General features: G+C 38.0%; 1 protein-coding gene across 12 annotated transcripts in view; it reads right to left on the bottom strand.

Annotated features, from left to right (window-relative positions):
* TUT7 (terminal uridylyl transferase 7) overlaps positions 1–24,974 on the bottom strand; it is a 57,742-nt gene extending 32,768 nt beyond the window's left edge. For 8 of the 12 annotated variants that reach the window (XM_079789720.1, XM_079789723.1, XM_079789722.1 and 5 more), the window contains exons 1-13: positions 24,848–24,974; positions 23,212–23,762; positions 17,126–17,307; positions 16,709–16,825; positions 16,076–16,253; positions 14,399–14,487; positions 13,161–13,212; positions 12,444–12,513; positions 11,492–11,618; positions 9,382–9,501; positions 6,569–6,721; positions 3,424–3,604; positions 437–1,491 (exon numbers count right to left, since the gene is read on the bottom strand). In XM_079789720.1, the coding sequence (XP_079645846.1) occupies positions 437–1,491; positions 3,424–3,604; positions 6,569–6,721; positions 9,382–9,501; positions 11,492–11,618; positions 12,444–12,513; positions 13,161–13,212; positions 14,399–14,487; positions 16,076–16,253; positions 16,709–16,825; positions 17,126–17,307; positions 23,212–23,731 (2,844 nt within the window). In that variant the 5' untranslated portion in view covers positions 23,732–23,762; positions 24,848–24,974. Of the gene's footprint in view, positions 1–436; positions 1,492–3,423; positions 3,605–6,568; positions 6,722–9,381; positions 9,502–11,491; positions 11,619–12,443; positions 12,514–13,160; positions 13,213–14,398; positions 14,488–16,075; positions 16,254–16,708; positions 16,826–17,125; positions 17,308–23,211; positions 23,763–24,205; positions 24,336–24,546 lie in introns of those variants that run through there. The other 4 variants (XM_079789719.1, XM_079789717.1, XM_079789716.1 and 1 more) reach the window with 4 other exon arrangements.
* Between the last annotated feature and the right edge of the window lie 1,464 nt (positions 24,975–26,438).

Below are 26,438 nucleotides of genomic sequence, written 5' to 3'. Positions count from 1 at the left end.
AGTACACCGGTGGGGTCCCTCAGCCTGGTCTGTGCCCTCTCACAATCTGGGACCCTTTGGGGGGTGTCGTAGAGCTGGTTTCGGCCTGATCCCGCAGGCCTGGCGGAGGGACCCCACTGGTGCATGAATTCATGCACCGGGCCTCTAGTGAAAATAAAAAGTGCAGCCATTCCAAGCTATCTGAGATGGGGACACCCAGATGGCATACTCAAGAGGAAAAGGCAGTCATTTTCACTACCAACAGCATTCCCTTTCTCCTGTGCAAATTTCCATGAGACTAAGGAGGGAAGTGGACCAGTGCTGAAGTTGTAGACCAACTCATTAACCACTACCAAATGGGGAGCCCCCTGTTCTAGTATATAAAATTGTAATCACATGTATTACAACTGTTTCAAGTCTCCCAGTTCTATGTCTAAGACTGGCACTGATTACCTACCTTGCCTTTGGTGAAGGTGAGCTTACTAAATTCATAGAAGTTAGATGGATCCATGGTTGAATTTCCTTCACATACATTTTCCTCCTTAAGACTGATTTTATTAAGTTCTGTTAGTAGAGCTCCATCCACATCTTTTCCACATTCTTTCGAGTCTTCATACTTAGACTCGCCTACCTCCTCATCCTCTTCAGATAGGGCATCCTCATCCCCTGATCTGGTGTAGGCATTGTCTAACCCATCTTCATTAGCACCATCGTCCTCCTCTTCTTTTCGGGTAACGCCCTCCTCCTCCTCTTCATCAGAGTGAATGACTCCTGATGTCTGGCCCCGTCTTAAAGGGGCAAAGTGGCTTAGAGAGTCTTCTAGTTCATCAACATCTAAGCTTTCTTCATCAACATCTATGTTATTATCTAAAGTAGCAAATCCATCGCATTCTTTAGCTGTAGAGCTTTGGAAACCTTCTACACCCAAAGTGCAATCTGTCTCAGTATTTCCTGTGCTACCAGAGGTGAGAGGCTCTCCATGTTTGCTACTGCTTAAATCTTGAGCATCAGCAGTCAAAGGATGCTTGCCCTCCCTTCCAATTTTTTCTTTCTCAGCTTTACTTCCAGTTTCTCCATGGTGTACATTAACATCCTCATGATCATCACAAGTAACTTCTACCTTGATACAATCTGAGTTTCCCAGCTGGACACTGATGTCTGTGCTTCCTGTTCCCTCTGCTGGTGGGCTTCCAAGGCTTTCAGCAGTCTCTTTAAGAGTAACTGGCTGTACCTTGCAGGTATTTGCAGTTGAACTGGGAGCACTGGGACCTTGAACAACAACTGAGTTTTTTAGTTTGTCATTTTTTGCTTGTAAATCCGGATCATCCTTTGCCACTTCTTCAGAATGTTCTGAACATGTAACAGTACTCAGAGGCTTCGGAAGGCTAGGTTTTGTAATTTTGTGTGGAAGAGCAAAATATTTATAGGTTGTTCTTAAACAATGAAGTATGTATTCAAACACAGGTTGACTGTTTAGGGTTCTTGCCACATTCCTTTTAACAGAGTAGGGATCTGGAATGAAAAAAAAAATCCATTGCATACATTTGTATTACACATTTTTAAAATTAGCCTGCTCTAGATAAAATTAGACAACAAATGAATAATTATAAAATTCAGCACGTATCTTATCTATGCTTTTAAAAACTTGGAGATGGGGAGTAAGATGATTAGAGTTTAAGAACAAAAAGAAATGTTTTCTTAAATATCTGCTCTATGAAGAGAACCCATTCTGTTCTGAACCAGTACCCCTTCTCTATTTTGTTCTGTGACTACGGAGGTAAAAAATATGTCCTGAGTGTGGCTCTTGTGCCTGGGGAAGTGAGGGCTTTCTACCAGGTTCTGCTGAGTGCTCTGCCTCCCCACTCAGCCAGGCTGTGTGGTTTGTACAGCTTACCTCCACTCTTCTGCCCTGGGAAGCCCCATCACTGAACTGGCTGAGCTGAATTCAGGGGCGAGAGGGAGGCACCAGGAGGAGACACCACTTCTCTCAATCTTTTCTCCTCCCCTAGACTCCAGCAGGTTAGGCAATTGGCCAGAAGAGCTGAGCCAGAGAAACTGCAGGGGAGGGTTTAAAAGGTGAGATCCCCAAGACTGTACAAAGAATTTATGCAAAATGCAAAAACAAAATCAAAAACAAAAAAACACCCCAAGCCCTCTTATGCAATATAAAGCTTGAAAAAAAATCAAGCAAAAATAAGAGAATTCCATTTAGGAGATTCTTTAAAATATTTAAAAGAGGAGAATTAAGATTTCTAGAGAGGTTTCAACTGCCTGACTTTGAAAAGCTGAGAAGAGCTAGTCCATTTAATGAAGTTACGGGGCACATCCGTGTGTCTTTTATTTTATTTTATTTATTTTTAATCCTCACCTGAGGATATGTTTTAGAGAGAGAAAGGGAGAAGGGGAGGAAAGTAGGAAAGGAGGGAGGTAAGGAAAGACAGACAGAGATAGAGAGACGGGGAGAGCGAGAGAAAGAGAGAAAACCATCAAGGTGAGAGAGAAACATCGACGGTTGCTTCTGACCAGGGACTGAACCTGCACCTAGGTATGTGCCCTGACCGGGAATTGAACCCGAAACCTTTTGGTGTATGGGATGACACTCAAACCAACTGAACCACCCGACCAGGGCCACATCAGTGTGTCTTTTAAACAATGTTTTCAATTAAATGAGCCTCACTAGAAAAAGTGTTTTCATTAGTAAGTTCTAAATGTTACTGCAGATATTCTAAAAATAACTTATCTTTTCTGTGGTGAGGAATCTAACAAAGAATGTTATTTTGCATGAGAAAAAGTATTATCCTCAACCTCTGTAAAACTAAACAACATCAACAATTCATGAAATGACTCAATTAAAAAATACAGAAATGAGCCGAAACCAGTTTGGCTCAGTGGATAGAGCGTCGGCCTGCGGACTGAAGGGTCCCGGGGTTCGATTCCAGTCAAGGGCATGTACCTTGGTTGCAGGCACATCCCCAGTAGGAGGTGTGCAGGAGGCAGCTGATCGATGTTTCTCTCTCATCGATGTTTCTAACTATATCTCTCCCTTCCTCTCTGTAAAGAATCAATAAAATATATTTTAAAAAAATACAGAAATGAGGACATTAAAAGAAGAAAGGGGATTCGTACATCACTGGGAGAAAACTTTTTAAGGGCTCAAGTTTTTAAGAAATTTACAAAGAAAGCAAGGACTCAGCCAGCCATTATTTTAGTTGCTTAAGTAATTAAGATGCACTTATTGCTTCACTTAAAAAATACATTTCAAAACAAAAAGTTTGGTTACTTGTAATGACCACTGTAATGCATCCAAGATCCTATCTATTTCACTTTTGGGGTCAGGCCTACCTTACATGTAGGAACTGAAAAGAGACTGAAATAAAAAGCATGCTGTTAGACAGATACCTTAAAAAATAAAAAAGGAATTAAAGATAAAACATTTTGGGATACCTTCGATGGCAATGCGCTTTTTGGGCCAATCCTTTGATTCACGAGATATCATTTCTTTGACTCGGATACTTATCACTAAATCAGCCAAATTAAATTCTAAAGCATAGAATCGAAGCAATTCCACCCAGAGCTGCCCAACTGGCACTGAAGGCTGGTGTTTTAAATCAAATATTAATGATACCTATTAATCACAAAGAGAAAACACAGGTATTTCAGATGTCAGCACAATTTGAAAAATTAGCATTCAAAAGCATGAAATTTTTAAAAATCTTAAAAACCTTAGCAAAGATATGAATTTGACAACCATTTAGATAAATCGCATTCTAGTTTTAATTTTGCTTGTAGAAAAATAGCATTCTTTCACTACACTGCTGGGATTAGAGTATTTTAAAACCTTGTCATCATCATAGGAATAGACAGGCAGTTGTATGTAATGACAGTACTCCTAGTTTTGAAGTTTTAATGACAGGTGGAGAGAACTGTGCATCAATTTCATAGAGCTCTCCCTGTTCCTGCTGCTGGAGGACACCTTTACAATGTTACACACAGAAATGGGCGGCAGCTAAAAGCATAGAGCAAAAGGAAAAATGCTCCCCTCGTTTGCTCTGAGAAGCTACTTAAGCTCACGGAATGTTTAGTGATCTTAAATTAATTTGAAAGCCAAATAACTCTCTATATCAGCTATTATTGCTAGTTTTACATTCACAGACTCTTGACAAGTTGGAACACACTGTAATGTAATTAATTGGAAAGCACACAGGACTTAGAATAGGAAAAAAAAAAGTGTCCAATACTAATTCTGCCACTTCATAGTTCTTAACTGCTCTGTGACTTAGCTTCTTCATTCTCATTTGGCAGTATAGCAAAGTGGCTAAGAGAACTGGCTTTGGAATGAGACACGCTTAGGTTTGCAATCCCATTCTGCCATATACTAGCTGTGCATGATCCTAGTCAAGGTATATAAGCTGTCCAAGCCTCAGTTTCCTCATGTGAACAATGGGGATCACAGTACCCACCTCATAGGGTTGTTGGGAGGATTGAGTGAGAGAGTGTCTGAAAAGAGCTTAGCACAGTGCCTGGCACACATGTTCAAAAAATGGTCGCTATCATTATCTGCAGAGTAGGGATGATACCACCTATAACACAGGATAGTTATGAGGATTAAATCAGAAACAAGGGAAAGCAGACGTGGTTGCTCTCTGTATTTTTTCACTTAGATAAAATCTTTAAGTACAAGAAATCCATTTATCACTGAAACATAAAGTCACAACTGTAAGATGCTGTTAAGAAGTAATCTAGTTCAACTCCCGTATGTTACAAGAGAAGAAACTGAAGCCAGAGAGTTTACGTGACTTGTCAAAGGTCCCACTGCATGTCAGTGGCAGAATGAGAACAGTCTCCAATCCCAGTACAGTGCTATTTCAATCACACTAAGCAATTTTGACAGTTTAGATATCCCTTTCAGAAGTGGCAGCATGATTACTCTCTCCAAATAACATAAAAATGTAAAGATACAGTCTTTAATTGGACTTATAGTAATAGCTTTTCCTTCTAAGGTATAAATTTGTTCCCGATTGCACTTTATTATATCAAGCTTCAAAACAAGTGGTAGAGTATTTTAATACCTACTACATCTCAACCACACAGGATCTATCTAATAAGACAAAGTCATCCGGTGGATTTACAAAGCAGACCTGGTTGAAAAAGGAAGTTGTCTAGGTCCCAAACTCTATATAGTTGAGGACTCAAAGAAAACCCCCAGAAATCGAAAGCCTTATAAAATTTTACCTCTTCATCCATATGGCTTATTCAGCATTACTAAGGATTTAAGCATCTCACTGAAATGACTTGGTAATACTGTACTATGGAACTTAAAGAGACCTTTCATCTATCTAAACTAGTGGTACTTCAGTGGTTTTTTTGTTATTATTGTTTTTTTAAAGTAGAGAACACTTTCTTTTTTGGCACTGAGTTAAGCATTTTATAAATCAATGACCCTATGAGAGGGTACCAATATCACCCCCATTTTTAGGTGAGGAAACTGGGGCCCACAGAAAGATTACATCACTTGCTCAAGGACACACAAGCTAGGAAGTGGGAGAGCTGGGATACAAATACACATATTCTGGCTCCACAGCCTGTGCTCTTATCCACTACTGGAACCATAAATAGGACACAGATAAAAGTGTTGCTGTGCTGGTGGCAGCAGAGAAAGACAGGTTCCCCCTTCCCTTCACCCCTCCAGGATTACAGAAAGCAAACTGGAGTATCTATGATTCACCATTACCTCCTCTTTCTAGGCATGGACTAGAAGAGTGACATGACCTACTGGTGTAAAGCTGGGATTAAAATCCTGGTCTCAGAAGTAATTTGTGGATATTATTATGTCACCCCCAAGGGTTATATGGTTGTGGGGTCTGCCCCAATTTGGGGCAAAATCCTATTCTTTTCCTTTTAAAGTATGTTTTTATTGATTTCAGAGAGGAAGGGAGAGGGAGAGAGAGATAGAAACATCAATGATGAGAGAGAACCACTGATTCGCTGCCTCTTGCATGTCCCCCACTGGGATCAAGCCCACAACCCAGGCATGCGTCCTTGACCGGAATCAAACCTGGGACCCTTCAGTCCACAGGCTGACGCTCTATCCACTGAGCCAAACCGGCAAGGGCTGAAATCCTATTCTTATTACTAGTATAGTTATACTGCTCAGATTTTTGTTGGAAATTCAAATGGCAATTCTTTCTTTGTGCATAAACTTCCCTGCCCACCCCTAATAGGATGGAAACAAGTTCATATAATTACTCATTGTTATTTTAATAATCTGAGGTTAACTTTTCATCTGTTTAAACCTCATAATACCATCTAAGACCTAAGTACTTTGAGAATAGGTAGGCTTTAGCTTTGAATTCTCAGTATCTTCCATAGGACCCTGCACACAGAACTACATCAATAACTGTAAATCTAATGTGAATTTTACCTTTTCTCATTATTCGTCTATTCAAAGGACTGCACAGACTAGGAAATGAAACATCAATGAAACAGTTAAGATAATTGAGGAAAGAAGAGAGGACTGATTAATTAATGAACTCTACAATTAATGACAGAATTAAAAAGAGATGGTAAAATTAAAAATAAGAGAACACACCTGTCCTGTTTTAACAGGTATTTTTTTTTGTGCCTCTTCTTTTGCTGTGTCTGCATCCCCTGTGGCATTATCAGTGTATTCCCAGACCACAACGTCTTTCTGAATATCTTTTAGGTTGAAGTTGCCTAGTTTATTTAGTGAGAATCCTTCAATCTAGAGAAAAATTAGACATACATTATTATAAGGTAGAAACAATTTTATATCAATCAGAACACATTAATCCTGAAAGGAATGAAAAGATAACAACACTCTATGGTTCATTAAAAATGTAAAAGGTATCAGTTATGAAATTTTTCTAAGATATTTATAAATTTTTTAAAAACATATTTTTTGAAGTAAAAAATAAAGTTTTGATTTGCAAAATAAATGATTTTGTGAAATAACTCTTTAGTAAATAAGAGAAGGCAAAACGGCCCAGGCCCAAGGCCACAAGTTCTGCAGTAAATCTGTTTGGGATAAAATCTCAGCTGGGAATAGGTAGAAGAGGGTATGGGGGCGATAAATGGTGATGGAAGGAGACTTGACCTGGGGTATGAACACACAATATACAGATGATGTATGATATAACTATACACCTGAAACTTACATAATTTTATTAACCAATGTCACCCCAATAAGTCCAATAAAAAAAAAGTGAAAAAAAATCTCAGCTCCCTCATGACTTTCTTTAGGTCTCAGGTTTCTGTTTAAAGAGGTAACACTAGAACCTCCTTCATGGATAGTTGTGACATGAAATAATGGAAATAAAGGATTCAGATACAGGTATGGGATGGAGTAAATGTCAATAAATGTAAGAAATTGTTTCTCCTGATGTTGTTGAGATACAAATTGCTAAAGAAAAGTCTGGGCTAAAAAGGTCTAAGAAACGTGGACAAATCTGAACAGGTTTCTTGAGTGTACAGTGGGATTTATCATAAGCCTTGAAACAGGTTAATGTATACAATGACTATGGAGTGGGGTGATGTGGTATACTATTTCCCAAATGTATCTCCGTATCAAATGGACTACTTCTTTGGTTTAGCAGAGTAATCCTTCCAGAAAGAGAGAGAGAGAGAGAGAGAAATCATGTTGCTCCCAGTTATAATGGTTTCCTTCAAACTCAGAATGAAATTCACAGCCCTTTCCAGGGCCAAGAGAGGGCCCACATAATCTGGCTCTTTGCTTCTTCTCTGACCCATCTTCCTGACTCACAGCTGATACCTGCTACTTCTTCTGCTCGGAAGGTTCTTTCCCCAACAATCAGGTAGCCCTCTCCCTCAATGCACTCAGGCTCTGCTCAAATATCTTTTTCTCTAAATAGATCCTTCCCTTTCACTTTCTGTCCTTCCCGTTTTATTTTTCTTCAGAGAAATTACTGCCACTTGATATGCACTTATTTACCTTTCTCACCTCACTGTATAAAGAAATTTGAGGACAAGGATGTTGTTTTGTTCACTGCTCTAACTCTAGCATCTAGAACACTGCCCAGCACAGGTAAATGCTCAATAAGGACTTGCTAACTGACTGAAAGAACAAACCACTCTTATAGAAAATACGAGGTGCGGTGACTGTTAGATTTATATATTCAATGTTTTTCTTTAATTCTGTAGCTTATGTCTTTGTTTTCTTGTTGGGTTTTGAAGAGTAAAACATTTCTAAAGAGCTTATCAATATTTTTCTCTATAGATGTGGTTTGCACTTTTAGTTTTCTACCTAAGAAAACCTTGCCTATCTCCAGGCTGCAAAGATTTTTCTCCTAGGCTTTCTTCTGGGCATTTTATAGTTTTAACCATGTCATGTATGTCTCTGATTCATTTTGAGTTAATTTCAGGGTATGCTGTAAGGCAAAGATTTAATGTTCATTTACGGATCTCTAGTTTTCCCAAGATCAATTGTTGAAGACTTTCCTTTCTTCCAATGAATTGCTTAATTGGGGGAAACTGCTTAACTGGGGCAAGTCATTCGAATTTCAGACTTGGGTGTGACAGAAAGCGTTATTCACTAAGAGTTGACTTTGTTCTCTCATTCTTTTTCCCACCAGAGAAGAGCAGTCTAGCAAAGATACCTTCTCAAGGCCCTGAATTCTTTCCTTTTAGTACTAGAAGCACAAAGAGAGCTCCCTTAGGCAACCTGGCACAAAGTGGACTGAAACTCCTTATTCCAGGACAGAGTTTATAAGGGGCTTATTCTGCTTCAGTCTTTATTCCTGGGTCTTGGCAGATAAAGGATGCTGCTTTATTCTCAATCTATTAAGTAAAGAAAAAACTACCCCCTGCCCCTCTATGTATCCATAGTAAATAACTACTACTCTGGTAAATGTTCCTTAAATAATGAGAATTCTACATATGGTAAGAAGAAAGGTAGTTAAAATATCCAATGTGCCAAAGTTAGCTTTTCACCAAGTGAGACTTTCTATAAAGTAAGTGTACACAGACTTTAAGATAAATACCTCGGTATTAAAAGAGAGTTTAATTGTTCTTAAAGATAGTACCAAAGTATTACTCAAGAGGTGATTACTAAGTTCTGCATCAGTAGCAATTCTTATATCAAATTATAAAACTATACCCAGAGACAGTGTGTACCAAATGATAAATTTATTACAGGTTCACATTCTCTTGTTCGAAACCCTTAGGATCATATGTGTTTCACAAGTGTTTTCTTCAATTTAGAATAGTTCTCCCAGAAGAGGATAGAGCAGCATATTGTAAACAAATACATTAACATTTCAGCAAATATATGAATATTCACAATAGGATAAATAAATTCATGTCAATTCTGAGTAGATTTTTAGATTTTGAAATTATGCACAGGTATTGAATATTGAAGTTTTATACCCATGATCCTAGATAAACAGGCAGAAGGGGTTCTTTCCTCTGCTGAAGAAAGAAAACAGTCATCAGGGCAAACACATATGGTGGCAAACCTCCTTCTTCAGGGCGATCTATACTGCAAAGCTACAAATGAGAGAAAAGAGGATAAGCTTTCATTTGTACCAACTTGTTATATAATTTGGTCTAAAACCTGTCACTTCTTTTCCTTGTATTACATGATTTACTCCTCAAATAAAACACCACAGTGACAAAATGTAAAACGTCCTTATACTTTTGGAGCAACCACATACTGTGGTTTTGAGTAACAGCTTTAATTTCAACATTTTAATCTTGTTAACTACACATATTTGTAAAGGATCCTAAAATACCATTTGCTGTTTCATTTTTTTCACATCCACAGTAATCCATTCACTTGGTTAAAACACTTAATGAAATCAAAACGATGGTTCGATTCCAAGTGCAAGCCCTCATCATCCTAACCTACTGCCTTGACCACATAAGTGATCAGGGGAGAGAATGTGGGCAGATTCATTAACACTAATAAAAACAACTTAAAAGCAATGGTCTAGCCTGGCCAGAGTGGCTCAGTTGGTTGAGCGTTGTTCTGTGCACCAAAAGGTTGCTGGTTCAATTCCCAGTGAGAGCACATACAGAAGGCAACTGATTGATGTTTCTCTCTCTTTCCCTTCCTCTGTGTGTGTAATCGGGCGAGGATCAAAATAAAAATAAAAAGGATGGACTATTTTGTGATAAAGCAAGAGGCAGCTTTCAAAAAAGGCATACTGTAGTTATCAACTTACCCAGTTAAGAGTGGGGAACTCTCTGCTTAGCCTTGACACAAGCTACAGGAACTATATGCACTGTTTTTTTTTGTTTTTTTTTTAAATATATTTTATTGATTTTTTACAGAGAGGAAGGGAGAGGGATAGAGAGTTAGAAACATTGACCAGCTACCTCCTGCACCTCCCCCCACACCCCACACACACACTGGGGATGTGCCCACAACCAAGGTACATGGCCTTGACTGGAATCGAACCTGGGACCCTTCAGTCTGCAGGCTGACGCTCTATCCACTGAGCCAAAACTGGTTAGGGCTATATGCATTGTTACTGCTATATATTAATCAGTAAAGCTTTGGATTTTTCTCTATAAAGCACCTGCAGAGCAACTCATTTTTGTAGTCATGATGGGACCTTACATTTTGGGACAATGTTAAATGCTCTACTGGCATTTTAATTGAGATACTGTATTTAAAACATTATGAAAATGTAAGCAAGGCCAGATAGTGGCTTTCATTTTTTGGAGTCTCTGGGTATATTACTAGAAATGAAGCTTTATCTCAAACTTTCCTGTGCCTTATAATCACCTCATAAAACTAGTTAAAATGGCCGAAACCGGTTTGGCTCAGTGGATAGAGCGTCGGTCTGCGGACTGAAAGATCCCAGGTTCGATTCCGGTCAAGGGCATGTACATTGGCTGCGGGCACATCCCCAGTGGGGGGTGTGCAGGAGGCAGCTGGTCGATGTTTCTACCTCTCTATCCCTCTCCCTTCCTCTCTGTAAAAAATCAATAAAATATATTAAAAAAAAACACAAACTAGTTAAAATGTAAATTCTTGGGCCATATCTTCTGGGATTTGACTCACAAATCTGATTTATAATATGCACTATAAATCTTTTGAGCAATACTACTATACAGTGAAACAGAAACAATGAATTTCCCTTTCTGTGCACATTAAAATTTCTGTTCCGCCCTAGCTGGTTTGGCTCAGTGGACAGAGCATTGGCCTGTGGACTGGAGGGTCCCAGGTTCGATTCCGGTCAAGGGCACATGCCCGGTTTGTAGGCTCGATCCCCAGTAGGAGGCAGGCAGGAGGCAGCTGATTGATGATTCTTTCTCATCACTGATGTTTCTACCTCTCCCTCTCTATTCCTCTCTTAGATCAATAAAATATATTTTTTAAAAAATTTCTGTTGCAATATTCAGATGCCTACTCTCTTCGTGTTTATAAATATGCATCCAAACATTTAAGATTAAATTAACCATACAAAAATCAAAGCATACTGCTTATGCATACACAGAATGTATTCACAAACTTAAGCACTAGACCTACCTTTGCCCAGTACCTAAATGCAATCACCAAAGGAACCAGCTTTGGTTCTAGTTTTCCAAGGGCAGATAAGTGATTTGTTGTCAGACAAGCATGTTCATTTCCTGCACTCACTTTACAAAAAAGACCACTGGTGGGGGTCAGGGGTGAGGATGGGGAGGAAAAAGAGAAAGATTAAAAAGTGTTATATAGGTATCTTTTATGCCAACAACTAATTTACATTGATAGTAAGTACTTTAAAAATAAAGTTTAAAAAAAATCCAAAACTCACTAAATCTTTATGGGTCACTTAAGAAAGTGTGTTGTTGTTGTTTTTTTAAATAAAAATAAAATAGGGCAGCCACTTTCTGAGTAAATTTTATTTTCAGAACTAAAAACTATGTACTTTCATACATTAAAACTATTTTGTGTGGAAACGAAAATAAGGGAATACTATAAAATACTTCAAATGAGAGCATGAATTCCTATCTGTAAGTATAAAAGTGTTCTCCCAAGAGTTGGAGAAATCTGCCTACTAAACAATCATTACAGCCTATAAACCACCCACTTATAGTACTGATAGTACTTCCAGATGGAGGGAGAAATACATGGGTGAAGTCATCTAATTGCTATTTAGCAGTGCTAAAAATGCTGCTAAAAAAGATGGCAAAAGGTGATCTGAGCAAGTAACCGATGAAGTTGTTTTTTACCATGTTGAAATGGGTCAAAATGCTTCCTTCCTCTATTTTTTCCTTTTAAAAAATTTTATTCTTTTCAAAATTAATGTTTCCTTTGCATCAATTGCCAAAAGTTTAGGGAGAAAGCTGTAGTAAGCCTATGAAATTAAACACAAGGACTCTATCATTCTAGAAATTAGACGTAAGATTTAGTGAAGTATAGAAAAAAAAGATTTAGTGAAATACACGTGCTTTCGGCAAGTTGATATTTAATATATAAACAGCTTAAAGAAACAGACCTTTTCTTTTCTTTGCACACCACCATTGGCACCCTAGCATGAAAATCTGCATCAACATCAATAAAAGAATCTGAGGAAAGAAGACAAAAATGTTAAGTAGGTTAATTATACTTTTGTTTAGAGAACTAGATAAAGTACAAGTTCCAGTTGTGATTTATCTGCTCAGCCTTTTTCAAAACCATTATTAAGTAAAGCTCCAAGATGATTTGAAAAGGAGAAAGTATTACATTCAAGAATTAAGTAATCATGTTAATTTAAAACCCTTATTTTGTAAAACTATGTGTGACTGAAAATGACTATATTATTGAATTAGACTGTTTAAATGTTATATGAATAACATAATTAGAAATATGGGTAGGCTATTCAAACAAAATTGCTGCAAAAGCTTCTAAAATATGGACAACTGACAAGTCTATCTGGGAACAAACGTTTGTTGATTCATTAATCAGGGTTGGGTCACACCTATTTGCCATTAGAAAGTATTAATTTAAACCACTGTATAAAGCAGATTACCCTTTAGTTTTACCCTCGAGAGTAAATTTTACATATTTTGTGTCTTCTTAGACTTGGTCTAAAGTTCATTTAATCTTTACAAATTGTGACATTATTATCAAGCTAAATAATGACTTCTGATTTTCAAAGTTTCAGAAATGATATATTCAAATTATAGACAAAAGAAACATTTAAAAGCAAAATGTAGAAAGAATTTGGTCTTACCACTGTTCTTTAAACATTCCTGAACAAGTAGGAGAACATCTGGCTGAGACATCTAGAAAATAGATCAATGAATACATTAAATTATCTGTAAGTACTTTTGCTTCACTGAGATGATATACAGTCATCTGAAATTATCCAAATTAGAAAGCACATTTCGACCAGAGTAAAGAAATTAATCACTATATTGGTTAGGGACAGAGAAATGAGCACCAAACGAGGATGAATATGGGCAAAGGAGACCTACTACACAGTTAACTCCAAATTAATTCCTGAGTTACTTAGCCTCTCAGCAAATCTCAAAAGTTGTGGCTAGAAGTTGACATACTGTAAACACTATTACCTCTCTCTCTCTATGAGACTCAGTGAATATTTGCTAAATGAATGAATGAATCAAAATAACAGCTATGCTGATAAATTACTAATCATAATTTAAGATTAAAAGAATAGTAAAATCTATTGGTCAGCTGACCATGGAGCAATAGTACCTGGGATGGCAAAGAAAGAGGCTATGAAATAGAACATCTGTGGGTGGATTTGTATTTGAACTAGCAACCCAGGTAAATTAAATTGACACAAACCATCTACACACTGGGCTATGGTAACCACCAGTGGATTAATGTATAATCTACTAAAGTGCCTTCCAGTTTTAAAATTCTGACTCATCAAAAGTTTTTTGAGTCATATATAAACCAGAAAGCTAGGTCAGGTGTGGTTCTTCAAAAGCATAATTATTTTTGAGTGGCTGGAGATAATAGGAGGGAATAAAATAAAAAAAAAGAGCATAATTATTTTAATAAAGTAGGTGTATAAAAGAGGAAACCCAGAAGCAAATTAAGCTTTCAGGTCATAAAAGTTATATATCAACACTGCTTAACATCTAAAATTCTTTCCTGCACTGGAAAGTTGACTTTACCAAGGTAATTTAATCATTTCAAGTTAACTGAACCTAAATAGCCCCATAAGATTCACATGGTAAGAATACCAGTATTTGACGTATGAAAGATCTAAAGAGTAAAGTAAGTATGAAAAGCTATATAGTATTTGAAATAATGCCCTAAAACTGAAGACAGGCAAAAGAACACAGAAATAGAAATTTTTGGAAAAAAAGCTGCCACCATTACACTTAAACAAATCTGAAAATCTCTAAACTATATTCATATTTGAAATATAGCTCACATTTGAAAAAAAGAATTTTCATACCACTCTATGAAAATTCCAACATTTAATTTTGTACTTACAATGGCTGGAAATTGAATGTCAATGTTTACATCTGAATTTTTGAAACCCAATTGGCTACAGGATGACCCATATAATCTTAGAGAACAATCTAAAAAAAAAAAATGTAAATAAATAAAAGTCATAAATAAGGTAAAATTTCTTGAAAGTTATAACAAAGCACTGTTATTTCAGAAATAGGACCATCAATTAAAACTATACACAAAAGCAAAACACTATTCAAGTCTGGCATAAACAAAGGATAGCAAGGGTGACTCTTTGCTCTTCCTTTATTTTATTTTATTTTATTTTATTTTATTTTATTTTATTTTATGTAATATGGAAGACTGCATTGACAGTGATTTAGCATAAGGGCTACTTTTTTCAGTTGTAAAACATTTAAAAATTTCCTAAATTATTATTTCACATTTTGTGCAAAAAATACTTGCTATCATTTTTTACATGTTTAAATGTGAAAGTGAAAAAGAAATGGCTAACTTTGTTTTATATTTATAAACCTGGTAGTATACTAAAGAGTTAACGCAAACACTTCCCCTTTTAGAAAGGCCACATAGGTGTAATTTACTATAAAGATTGTGTTTCTATAAACCAATAATCATAAAAATGACCTTCAGCTTGAAGTTTTTTAATAGGAATACTCATATTATAAACAAGCAGCATTTAACATAATATAATCCCTTTAGGAAATTTTTTGAAAAATAATTATATAACTGATACAATTTAAAACAGTAGGCAACATGTGATTCACTTTTAAGAGAAAAGTATGTATATGGCCTATATTTACCACTCAATGTTTTACCACTATTGTGCCAAAATTTTATCCTTTCTCATCAGGAAACTTAGTGGTTTTTCCCCCCAGGTTAAGTTAAGTGATTTCTTTGGGCTTTAAAAGTTTCTCATGGAAAAAATACATTCAATTTTACAATGGAAGTCTATGGCAAAAAACATCAAAATTATAAGTGACTTTTCAGGAACTATCTACAACATAAAGAATGAGGTCCCTATATAATGAAATGAGCAGATTCTCGCCCTTTATTTTTATGAAAGCATGTATGAATATGAATGATATACTATATGTAATGATCTTACTGTGGAACAAATGGTTCTATGGGTAATACGGTAATAATTAAAACAGTGATTTCAACCCTAGCTATATTTTAGAATCACTTGAGGAACATTCTAAAAAATAGTTTCCCATGGTTCCACAGACATAATATGGAGAATGAATTCACCAATACACAAAATCTATTACATATTAGGTTGCAAAACTCATTTTAGATATTATAAGTCTTTTAAGTGTGATTAAATAGAACCTTTTTTGGACACAGATACGTGAAACTGACTCCAACATACTTCTCTTTACTTTAACTCAAAATATTTTGTCAATTTAAATAGGTAGAATGGTAAACAAATATATACACAAGAGTCCCATAGTGCCCCACTAACATGGGGTATTTAATTTAAAGTACATGCACATAATGAAATTCGTAATGAAAACAGGTTTAATGACAATGCATGTAAAAAGTCTTTGCTTCCGCAGGGGAAGTCAGGAAAAACAAAAACAGGCAAAAAATAAAGACATGGCAAATCAATTTCTATTAGGTGAAAATTATTACTAGTAGGAAAAATGACTGAAGTACCTTTAGCTAGCTAAATAGAAAAACAAATCTAGAAAATACCTGGTAACTTGTGTTGGAACACATTTTCCATGATACGTTTAATTTCTAGTCTCTGTTCCAAGTTCTCATTGAGTAACCCAAACTCCTGTACAACTCTGTCAATGGCAATACCAATTGCATTTATCTGGGAGGGCGTAGGCGGGGGTAATGTAGTGAGCAACTCTTCCTCCTGCTTCTCCTTTTAAGATTAATGTTGAGATTAAAAAATGACACACGTTTTTAACCTTCTACCATTTACCAAGACAACACTATAGAATATTCTTAGCCTTCCCTTTTACTTTAGCTGTGTTAGTTTTCATGTTATCAAACATTTCTTCATGCACATAAAGTGATAATAGAGGGAAGACAGGAATAAGAAAAAAGTGCTAAAAAAGAATATTAAAAACAGCAATGACAAATTATTTTATTACTGGCATAACGACATATACTTAAGTCCTATCAATGACTTTGTTCATCTTCATAGTGTCCTTAAGGAAATTCATAAGACTATCCAGCAAAACATGTCTGAGCAGCATAAAGTATTTTGGGTAAATTCAATAATATAGGTAGCAAAGTTATTAAGGAGAAGAAAGTCACAAAGACAAGAAATAACAACTGACAGATAAACATTTGTTTTGGTTACATTAAACTTACCTTAATGTTTTTCTTGTGCCTCTTCTCTTTGATATGCTTATGGGCAAATGCAATAGATTCAATGAAAACATCACAAAGTTTGCAGGTATACTTTGCTGTAGGGTAGTTTCTTGGTCGCTATAATTTAAAGAGATTTATAGATATATATCCTCAAAACTATAGTCAACAAAAATTAGGCAGAAAATGACTTCCCCTCCACTTTTAAAATTGTTAGTATGTTACTGTCACTCTATCACTATCCTAATAGTCATTTTTATTTAAGTAACTCATTAAATCAAACTGACTATCACTTGTAGCTTGTAGTGCTTCAATACTAATAACCAAAGTAGGATATCTAATTCATCAAAGCACATATCCCCAATTACTAACACAGTTTAAACAAAACAAGGATTTTAACTAACAAATAAAAGATGTTACCCTTTTCAGCCTGTCAATGCAGTCCCTTTTCAATCGCTCCTCAGCCTGCTGTAAACCCAGGAGCTCCTTTGCTGAAAGCACAGACTCATCGATCACAGGGCCTTCCAAGTCCCCGTCCAGGTCACTTTCCCCATTTCTAGTCCTCCGTGGCTTCCTAGGTCTGGACTTCTGCTTCTTGTCTTCTTAAGTTAGGAAAAAAATATTATTGGTGATATTAAATAACAGAACTGACTGAAAAGCAGAATTTATATATTTATTAATGAAATCGTATAATATCTGAATGACAACTGAACACAGAGCATAAGGAAAGGGATAGGCATGGATAGAATGCCTGAATATTCATTAAGCACCTCATCTAGATACATAAATCCATAGAAATAGGTGTGTTTTTTAAACTTAAAAGGAATTCTACTTCAATCAAATAATTTGATTTTATCATCTTTTTGGTATATTGCTGAAAGTATCCTCTGAAGGTGAGTATACCTGTTCTAATATACCTAATATATCATCATAATACATAATATACATGTACCTACTATATTCTAATAACAGGGGCCTGGTGCACGAAATTTGTGCACATTAAAAGAGAATTAATTAGAGGAAATATTTTAATATTGCTATTTGCCCTTTCCCTATAATGGAAGTGTCAGAGATAAAAGAAAATTAGTAAAATGTATATGAAAATCTCCTTCCTGTCAAGAGTCTGGGGTGCGCCGCGGGACCCAGAGTCAAGTCCCCACACACTGCTTGCACCTCGAAATTGCGTGAGAACCAGACCTGGCCAGCTCTACCCCTGTCAAGCCCCGCAGGGCTGGGGGGCACAGTCTCAGGTCCCCTGGCCCTGGGATGAGGCCTCAGGTCCCTTGGCCCCAGGAGTCAGGGCCTCAGGTTCCCCTGTCAAGCCCTGCCAGGTGGAGGGCACAGCCTTAGGTCCCCTGGCCCCGGGGCGGGTGTGTGTGTGTGTGTGTGTGTGTGTGTGTGTCTGTGCGCGCGCGCGGCCTCAAGTCGCCCCCATCAAGCTCTGCCAGGAGGGGGGCACAACTTCAGGTCCCCCGGCCTGGTGCCAGGGGCGTGGCCTCAGGTCCCCCCATCAAGCCCCGCGGGGCGGGGGGCACAGCCCTCAGGTCCCCCGGCCCCAGCATGAGGGCACGATGACCATTTGCATATTAGCTCTTTATTATATAGGATACTTGTAAATATACCTGTTATTCTAATGAAAACTATCCACATTTACTTTCATTTTCATAAGTGAACAATATTAAGAGCACAGGTGGACAATAAATATATTTCCAAAGATCTCAGAAATCAACTACATTCTTATCTGAAGTGAAAATTCAGTCTTCACATAATTGTACCCCCACATTAATATCAAGAAGTTTAAGCCAAAATTTTATTTACTGAGGACAACCATTTCCCATTTTATCTTTACTTTCATTTTCACTTCTTCAATGGCATGCACACTGAATACATTTCAAAGGAAGAAACAATTAGCAGCTGAACTAAAAATTTTCTGCAAGTATACACTAATTCTCACTTATTTACAGACTGTGCTGTTCTACAATCCTTATAATAAATGAATCTGTCATTTTTAAAAAAATGTGTAACTTTTAACTTGTGAAACTAAAGGTGATTGTGAGATTGCTTTATGAAAAATTTGTCTTAAATAACTTTCATAACTTCCCTTAAGTTCTGAAAAATGAAACTATTAGTAACACATGCAATTAAAGCTAAATTCATTTCTCCAATTAAAATTGTGATAAATGGATTGAATGACTTGAATGGAAATAGAGCTTCTAAATGGCTTATCAATAACTAGTCTGAAAATAGAAACCTGCAATGCCCTGCATAAGGCAATTCCTGTCAAGTTTCCACTGGAACTTATTACTTGTATAGCAGGTACAATAAATCAGTTAATTGAAAAAAAAATTATCAGAAAAGGGAGATATAGGACCTTTATTTTACAAAAGCTACCTGCCAATAGTTCTAAAGGGAAATCAGCAAGCACTGTGTTCAAACTACCATAAGATGAATAGAGTGAAATTCTGCCAACAATTTCTGTACTACAGTAAGTGGCAATTAAACAAAATTAAAGAAGTATTAGGACAAATACAGTTTTATTTTTAAAAGCAATCAACATAGACCAAACAAAATAGTAAAAAGTATTCATTGGAAGAAAAAAATCAGTCTACACCTTAATACCTGCTTTTAAATACTCCCCCTACTCCCAATTAAAATATAAATCTTTTAAGGACAGTACTCTTGGTCTGCCCTAAACTTTTGGGATAGGCACTTCTTTTACTTTAAAGGTATGTCTATTTTCATTTAATTTGCTTGTCATTACCAACTTTAAAAAATTGCATCTGATTTCAGTATTCAGGACAGAACTTTCTCACTTAGGCAAACACTCATTAGAGATTTACACCAATATGTGCAATACCCATTAGGAAAGTCCATATTAGTCAAAAACACTAAGTGATATAGAACCAAATTCCTTTTTTTAATCCCTCCTCTCTTTCCTACTCACAAAGACTGCTAAATATAACTATATTTGCTGTCATTTTCTAGAAAGAATGACTTCAATTTCCCTCCAGAGAACACAATTAACTCCTTATTGTTTTTATACAGAGAAGTAGGTGGTTGCAGAAGTTTTGTCTGATGCTGATGATAACAGCAGCTACCATTACAGAGTATTTTATTATGCAACAGATGCAATGCAAGCAGTTTATATGGCATTGCCTCATTTAATCCCTACAGTGATCCTGTCATGGATGCTAAAATTACTCCCATTGTACAGATGGGGGAAATGCTGGTCCAGGAAAATAAGTGACTTGTGCAGAGACACATGACTAAGTCAAAGCAAAGGGATTTGAAAAAGAGATTAAAGCATAGGTGAAATTCTTAAATTCAGCCTTGTAACAATATACAAACTAAAAAGAACTAATTAAAATCCCTTCTTGCAGCATACTCATTCACAACTGGAACAGACCAGTACTGATAATATAACCTTATGAACCTCACAGGCCTGCAGAGTAAAAATGATCAAATAAAATCTAGCTGTTGGGAATCAGGAAAGCAAAGCTGGGTTTTGCTAAAAAAAATTTCCATAATTACTTAGACTACCTGGCTTATCCCAAGTTTTTTGGTAATATGAATGCATTCTCTATATACAGTATTCTAAGTTTCCCATATTTTACTTGCATATGAACCATTGTTCCATTCATAAAGGACATGTGTATTTGAGTGGATGTTTTCCAGCTAAGATTACTAAAATGGAACTGTCCCAAATACTATAAATTGGCAACCTAGGATATTTGAGAGATGAAGTGTGAGTGGTAATGGAGAACTGAAAAATAGACAGTATTAAAAACAAAGCAACTCGAGATAATTTCACTACATTTTCTCACATCATTTAATAAGACCCTTCCTTATTAAGACAAGTTTGATTTCAGGAAAATTTCAGTTCCTTTAATGAAATCCTTTTTAGGAATCTCTGAGTGTAGTGCAAAGTTTAAATTTCTCTCTACAGTGAGCAATGTTATACCAAAGCTTAATATTTCCTGTATGAAGATTTTCAAGAAAAGGAGACTGAAAAGACCTTTAATTAGCATTTGTGAAAGAATACACCTGTATTTCACAGAGAGAAAACACGGGAGCTTTCAATAAAAAGACAGTGAAGATGTATTTCCCGTTCAAAACCTCTTAAAATCAACTTCTTTTAAAATGAAACACAAATACATGTAAGAGGTTTTTGGTATGTAAACAATCCCTTTTAATATCTTTCTGGTTGCAAACTATGGATCTATAAGTCTTTCTTTTCATAATGCTGCTCAACATCAAATTTTCTTTTCTAAAAGACCAACTACTGGTAACTAAAATAAAATGTCCATGTCCCACAGACACAGAAATACACAAATATTTAAAATCACACAAACTTTTAAAAAGAAAAACACAACTTGAAAGTCCAGACATCATCAATGCTGTTCAGTTTCCCTGTCAGATTTCCCGTCCAGCGATGCCGAGTTAGCTGCCAGAGCAGCACGGTACAAGATTTCAGTTTCACTTCCTCATCTACCATTCTACATCAACAAGCCTGGATAAATTTAACTTCTCTGAGCCACAACTTCCTGCTTTGTAAAACTGTGATTCTACCTTTGGTATATCACCACGGACAATTCCTTCAAGTTCTTTACAGCTTCAAGATTTCCGAGGCTAAGGTTTGATCTCTCCCATCCATTTGATTCCTAATACCTCTTTCTGTTTTGGCTATTTGATTCAAAGCATTTTCTTTTGCTTTTCCTATTTAAAAAAAATATAAAATAACACCTTTTCTCCCATTTTATACCTTCATAAGACCCTCTAAAGATAGAACATGATGTTTTTCCTACTAAGACTTCTAAATGTACAGGTGACAAATGTCCTACAGGTTTAAAACACACACACACACACACACACACACACACACACAAAAAATACCAAAACCTGTAAAAGTGCTAGCTCGTTTGCAACTCATTCTATATGGCCTCCTTTCCTTCAGCCACACGGGCTTCCTTGCTCTTCCTGGAATGTACACGCTCTGTCACAGCCTTTACACAGGGGTGGGAGTGGAGGACGTTTTCCTCAAAAATTCCCAGTGCTGGCTCCCTCACTACCTCAGTGAGGGCGACCTTGATCAGTCTATTTAAAAAGTGTCAACTGCCTCTCCCTCACTCCCCGCCAGGCCCAGCACTCCATTTCTTTCATTATTTTATAGTCAGTCAGGAAGTGTTTTAAGTTTTTAGGAAGAAATTGGCATAGTTGAGTATATATTTTTTAATAGGAAGCAAACCAGTAGTGATGATGGAGGCAAAGGGTTTAGGTAGGCTGATTTGGTAGTAGAGATGAGGAAGAATTACAGACTGGGAATATAAAGAAGACAGATTTCAGTAGTAAAATTAATAGGAATAAATTTGGTGGTAAAATTAGTAGGTCATAACTTATTCAAAAGGGGAAGAGAACATAACTAAGTTGCTTAAAAAAAAAAAAAAAAAAGCAGACAGCCCTGGCCAGTTTTCTCAGTGGTTAGAGTTGGCCTTCAGACTGAAGGGATTCAGGTTCGATTCCAGTCAAGGGCATGCACCTTGGTTGCAGGCTTGATCCCTGGCCTGACCTTGGTAAGGCTCATGTGGGAAGCAACCAATCCATGTATCTCTTTTGCATCAATGTTTCTCTCTGTTTCTCCCCTCCCTTCCACTCTCTTTAAAATCAATGGAAAAAATATCCTTGGTGAGGATTAACGTTAACAACAACAACAAAGTCAACAAACTTAATAGCCCATTTTTCCAAGAATAATTTTCTGAGCATACTTTGCATTTGCAGACTAAATATTAGTTTTATTTTTTTTCTACAAATGTATGACTTCACTTCATTTTAGTAATTACTGTCCATTAGATAAAAACAATTTCCCTGTTTACAGATATCACAGGGACATGGACAAAATCTATTCACCTTTTAGAAAACTGTATAATCGCTTTGGGGTAATTATTATCAAACATGTAGGGCACCCAAATAGGCTTCTGGTTTGAAACTAAAAGGTAAAGCTTTTATGTGTATTTCTGACTTCTAAACTTAATATCTCTCAATACGTTTGTAAAGCTCACTTTTGAGGGGAAAAAAATCTTGGACTACCCTCCTATCCCTCTGTGCAGTCTATATTGTGCTTTTATATCAAATAAGATTTTTAAAATCTTCACAGTCTGTCATTTATATTATTCAAATACAAAACTGTGATACATGATTTAGAAATTATATACACACACTCAGAAATTATGATATAGTCTCCAGGAGAATATGCTCACCCTCTTATGTAAAAAGCACCAACAGGAAATATGTTGACTAAAGTAAAATGAGCATTATGGCAAAGGAAACTTTTAAAGGGACCAATATATACACTTATCACAACTGCAATCCTTAAAATAATTATATTAAATAAGCAGAAACTATGAAAAACTTGAACTGCATTGCTGAAAATAATAAAACTCATCTGGATGAAAAAGAAACAAGACTTTGCTGACTTTGGGTTGTTAACTTGACAAATTGCAACACATTACCGTGGCTTCCTGCTTCCACTTCTGACATTGTTTCCAGGCTTGTTGGGTCTTTATGAAATAGTCGCCTTACAGTTCTACAGCCTCTTCCGTCTTGCCACCGATATCCATCTTCACTTTCTTGAAAGGACTCTTTTCTTGGTCGGTTCATAACAGGAATTCTAGGTCCTAGTTTGAATTCTCTCCAACTCTCCGAATTACCAGCAAGTTCATCTGATAGCCATCTCTTACTTTGATCTCTGTGGTTGTCATTTACCCAAAGGGGTTGACTGTAAATTGGGTTTTTAAATGCATATGGATTGCTGGAAACGGCATATGGTCCTTTTCTAGGAGTATTCCCATAGTTCCCTGGTGTTATTTTTCTCTTGGGAAGGCCTTTTTCCATTTTATTGCTATGGCCTTTAGCATAATCATCCATTATTAAATAATCTTGTTGAGGGTGACCCCTTCTGAAATCCTCATCTTCTATAGCTCCCCGGTCTTTAGCACGCTTCACAAAATAAGGTTTTGGTGCATCTCCCATGGTCTTTGACTTCACTTTTCTTACTTTGCACCTGAAAGAAAGCATTTTGGGGGGAAAATCAAACTATACCAAGGTATCACACCTAGTGTACAAAATACCCCATGCATTGCACAGATGCTCAAAAGCCCATAAGAAACTCCCCCCTCCCCCCTAATTTCCATCACATTCCAATAATCAGTGTGTTACACTAGAAGTTAGGAGGCTTATCCTAGGATGTTCATCATGAAAATTAGTACCTACTCTGTAACATGAAGATTAAACCTGTGACTAAGGGAAGCTCCCTATAGTCTCGAGAACTGTAGCATTAAAAAATGTTACTCATACCAAGTTTTACCTATATGACAAAAGCGCTTCTCTTAAAAAAACAAAAAAAACAACCTTTCATCCCAAGCCCATACTGTTAGCAAACTCCCGAAGCAGTCTTTACAACTCCACGTCCCCGTCCCTCCTCCGCGCCCCGGGACCTCGGCTCACCTCCCCGCCACTATTCAGAACGATGGCTTCGATCGCTTGGGTTACGGGGGCCGCACCGAGGCTCCGCTCCAGTCAAAGGGGCTGGGTTTCCAACCAAGAAACAACTCCAGCTACTCTTCCCCGACCTCCTTCCCCACCCCAAACAAGTTGTGTTTTTGTGTGTGTGTGTTTTTTTTTGGTCACCAATTGCAATTTCCCCTCGACGATCCCCATCTGATCGCCCCACCCCCCGATCTGCCTCAGTTTCCACCCTTTGGGACCGGAGGCGGAGAAAGAGGAAGCGTCCCCGCACTCCCGGCCACGAAGCCACCGCGGGTACCAGGAAGCAGGAAGTGACCTACCTCCCCGATGGGTTCCGAGGTCCCCCAGGTTGGCCAGGGGGCCGAGGCCGAGTGCTTCCCCCGAAATCCCTCCTTCCGCGGCCCTCGCACGGTCTGACCGAAAGTGAAGACAGGGGCTCGAACCTGATCGCTCAGTCCCCGCTGGCCTGGCAACAGGGACCGAGGCCAGCGGAGGATGAAGCCAACGTAAAACTCCTGGGCGGAGCCCGCCCTCCAGTCTGGGTTCCGGAGAACCTATCGGAGACTCACCCCGGAGGCGAGTCGGGGAGGGACGCGAGGAGAAGACGCCCGAAACACTCACCACCTCCGCGGCGCTCCTCCGCCTCCTTCGGTCCCGGCCGGGCTCCCTCTCTGTGTTTTCCTCCGGCCCCACTTCCGGCGCTCAGCGCTGGCTCATTGTGCGCGATTGGGAGACGGGGGCCGCCCCCGCCGGAGAGCTCCGCCGCTCACGCCGGAAACGCGCGCCCTTCCGAAGGGCCGCCCGCCTTCAGCCCCGCCCCTCCTGCCTCCGCAGCGCCCCGCCCACTTCCGCCGCCGCCGCGCGCAGACTCGCGGGAGAGCGGGCCGTCCCTCCTCGCCCAGGTCTCCTCTCTACGCGGGAAGCGTAGGAAGGAGAGCCCTGGTTCTCCGAGGGAGACGCAGAGCCCGCGGTCGGCCGCTGCCGCGTGCCGCGTGCCGGGGTAGGCTCGGAAGCTCGGCTTGCCCCTGGAGGCTCCTGGTTGCTGGGTCTGAGGTCTCATAGTGCTCTTGATGTTTTCCCGGTAATTCCGAGTGATGTCACGTCCCAGGAGGTCTTGGTTGCCGGTCCTGTAGGAATGCCTATCCTGTTGAAGCATCCGCTGTTCACCCAGCTCTCAGTATGGTCGAGGGAAATGCTTTGCTTCTTTTCTTAGATTGGGTACGTATTAGTTCTACTTAAACAAAAACAACACAGAACGGTGTTTTTAAGAATACGTGTAATCTAAAAAGATGACCCAAGAGATGTACTCGAATTTTTGAACGAAAATTGCACACCTGGAGCTAGCAAACACCCCAGAGCGTTGAGAAAATGTGATAGCTTTGATTGCTCTGCTTTAAAACATTTAAACTTAAATTCACGAGATCCTGTGAGGCCTTGGTCTTCATTATGAACCCATACGTACTGGCTCCTGCCAGGAACTGGTCTGGGGGCTTTACAAATATTAAGTCATCTAATCCATGCCATATCCAAATGCTTTGGTTCTGAAAAATACATGGGAATCAAGCCAGTTATCTGTTTGACAGGCGGACAGTGCCTTTCCTAGAGTCCAAAGGGAGCTTGGTAATACATGATTGCATTTATTAAGGGACAGTAGCGTTGCCTCACCCAGTGGAGTAATTCTTGCACACAAGACCTGGTTTAGGAAAAGTTCTAGAGGAGCAATAGAAGATACATCTTTTTAAGGATTTTAAAATATTTTTTACTTGCATTTTCTTCAATGCATCTCCAAAAACCTAACTTTTATTCTAAACTTGCTTTGAAGTTTGTTAAAAAGAAATAGCAGACCCAAAATGCAGTCACTGTGGTAAGCCCCACCAAGACTTAATACCTAAATTAATTTCAGTTTCAGCCTCTCCCAGGAGTGGAATTTTAATTCAATTTGAAATTTCCTGATCAGCACTAAGGAAGTAATATGCCCAGTAAGACCCCCCTGCCCTTCCCTAAGGGAAGGTGATCTTGCCTGAAATAATCCACTCTTTTACCTTTCTTGTCCTACCTACCATCTTTCTGTCTTGTCCAACCTTCCATTTTGTACAACTCCTTGAGGTGCCCTTCTAGTTGCTAGATGGGATGCTGACTGACTCATGAATCAATTAATAAACCAATTAGACCTTCAGATTTATTCAGTTGAATTTTGTTCTTTAACAAGAGT

This window comes from Cnephaeus nilssonii (genome assembly GCF_951640355.1).
Source record: "Cnephaeus nilssonii genome assembly, chromosome: 14".
Classification (NCBI taxonomy): Eukaryota; Metazoa; Chordata; class Mammalia; order Chiroptera; family Vespertilionidae; genus Cnephaeus; species Cnephaeus nilssonii.
The sequence above is the reverse complement of the archived record's forward strand: the minus strand, read 5'-3'. Positions and strand labels throughout refer to the sequence as shown.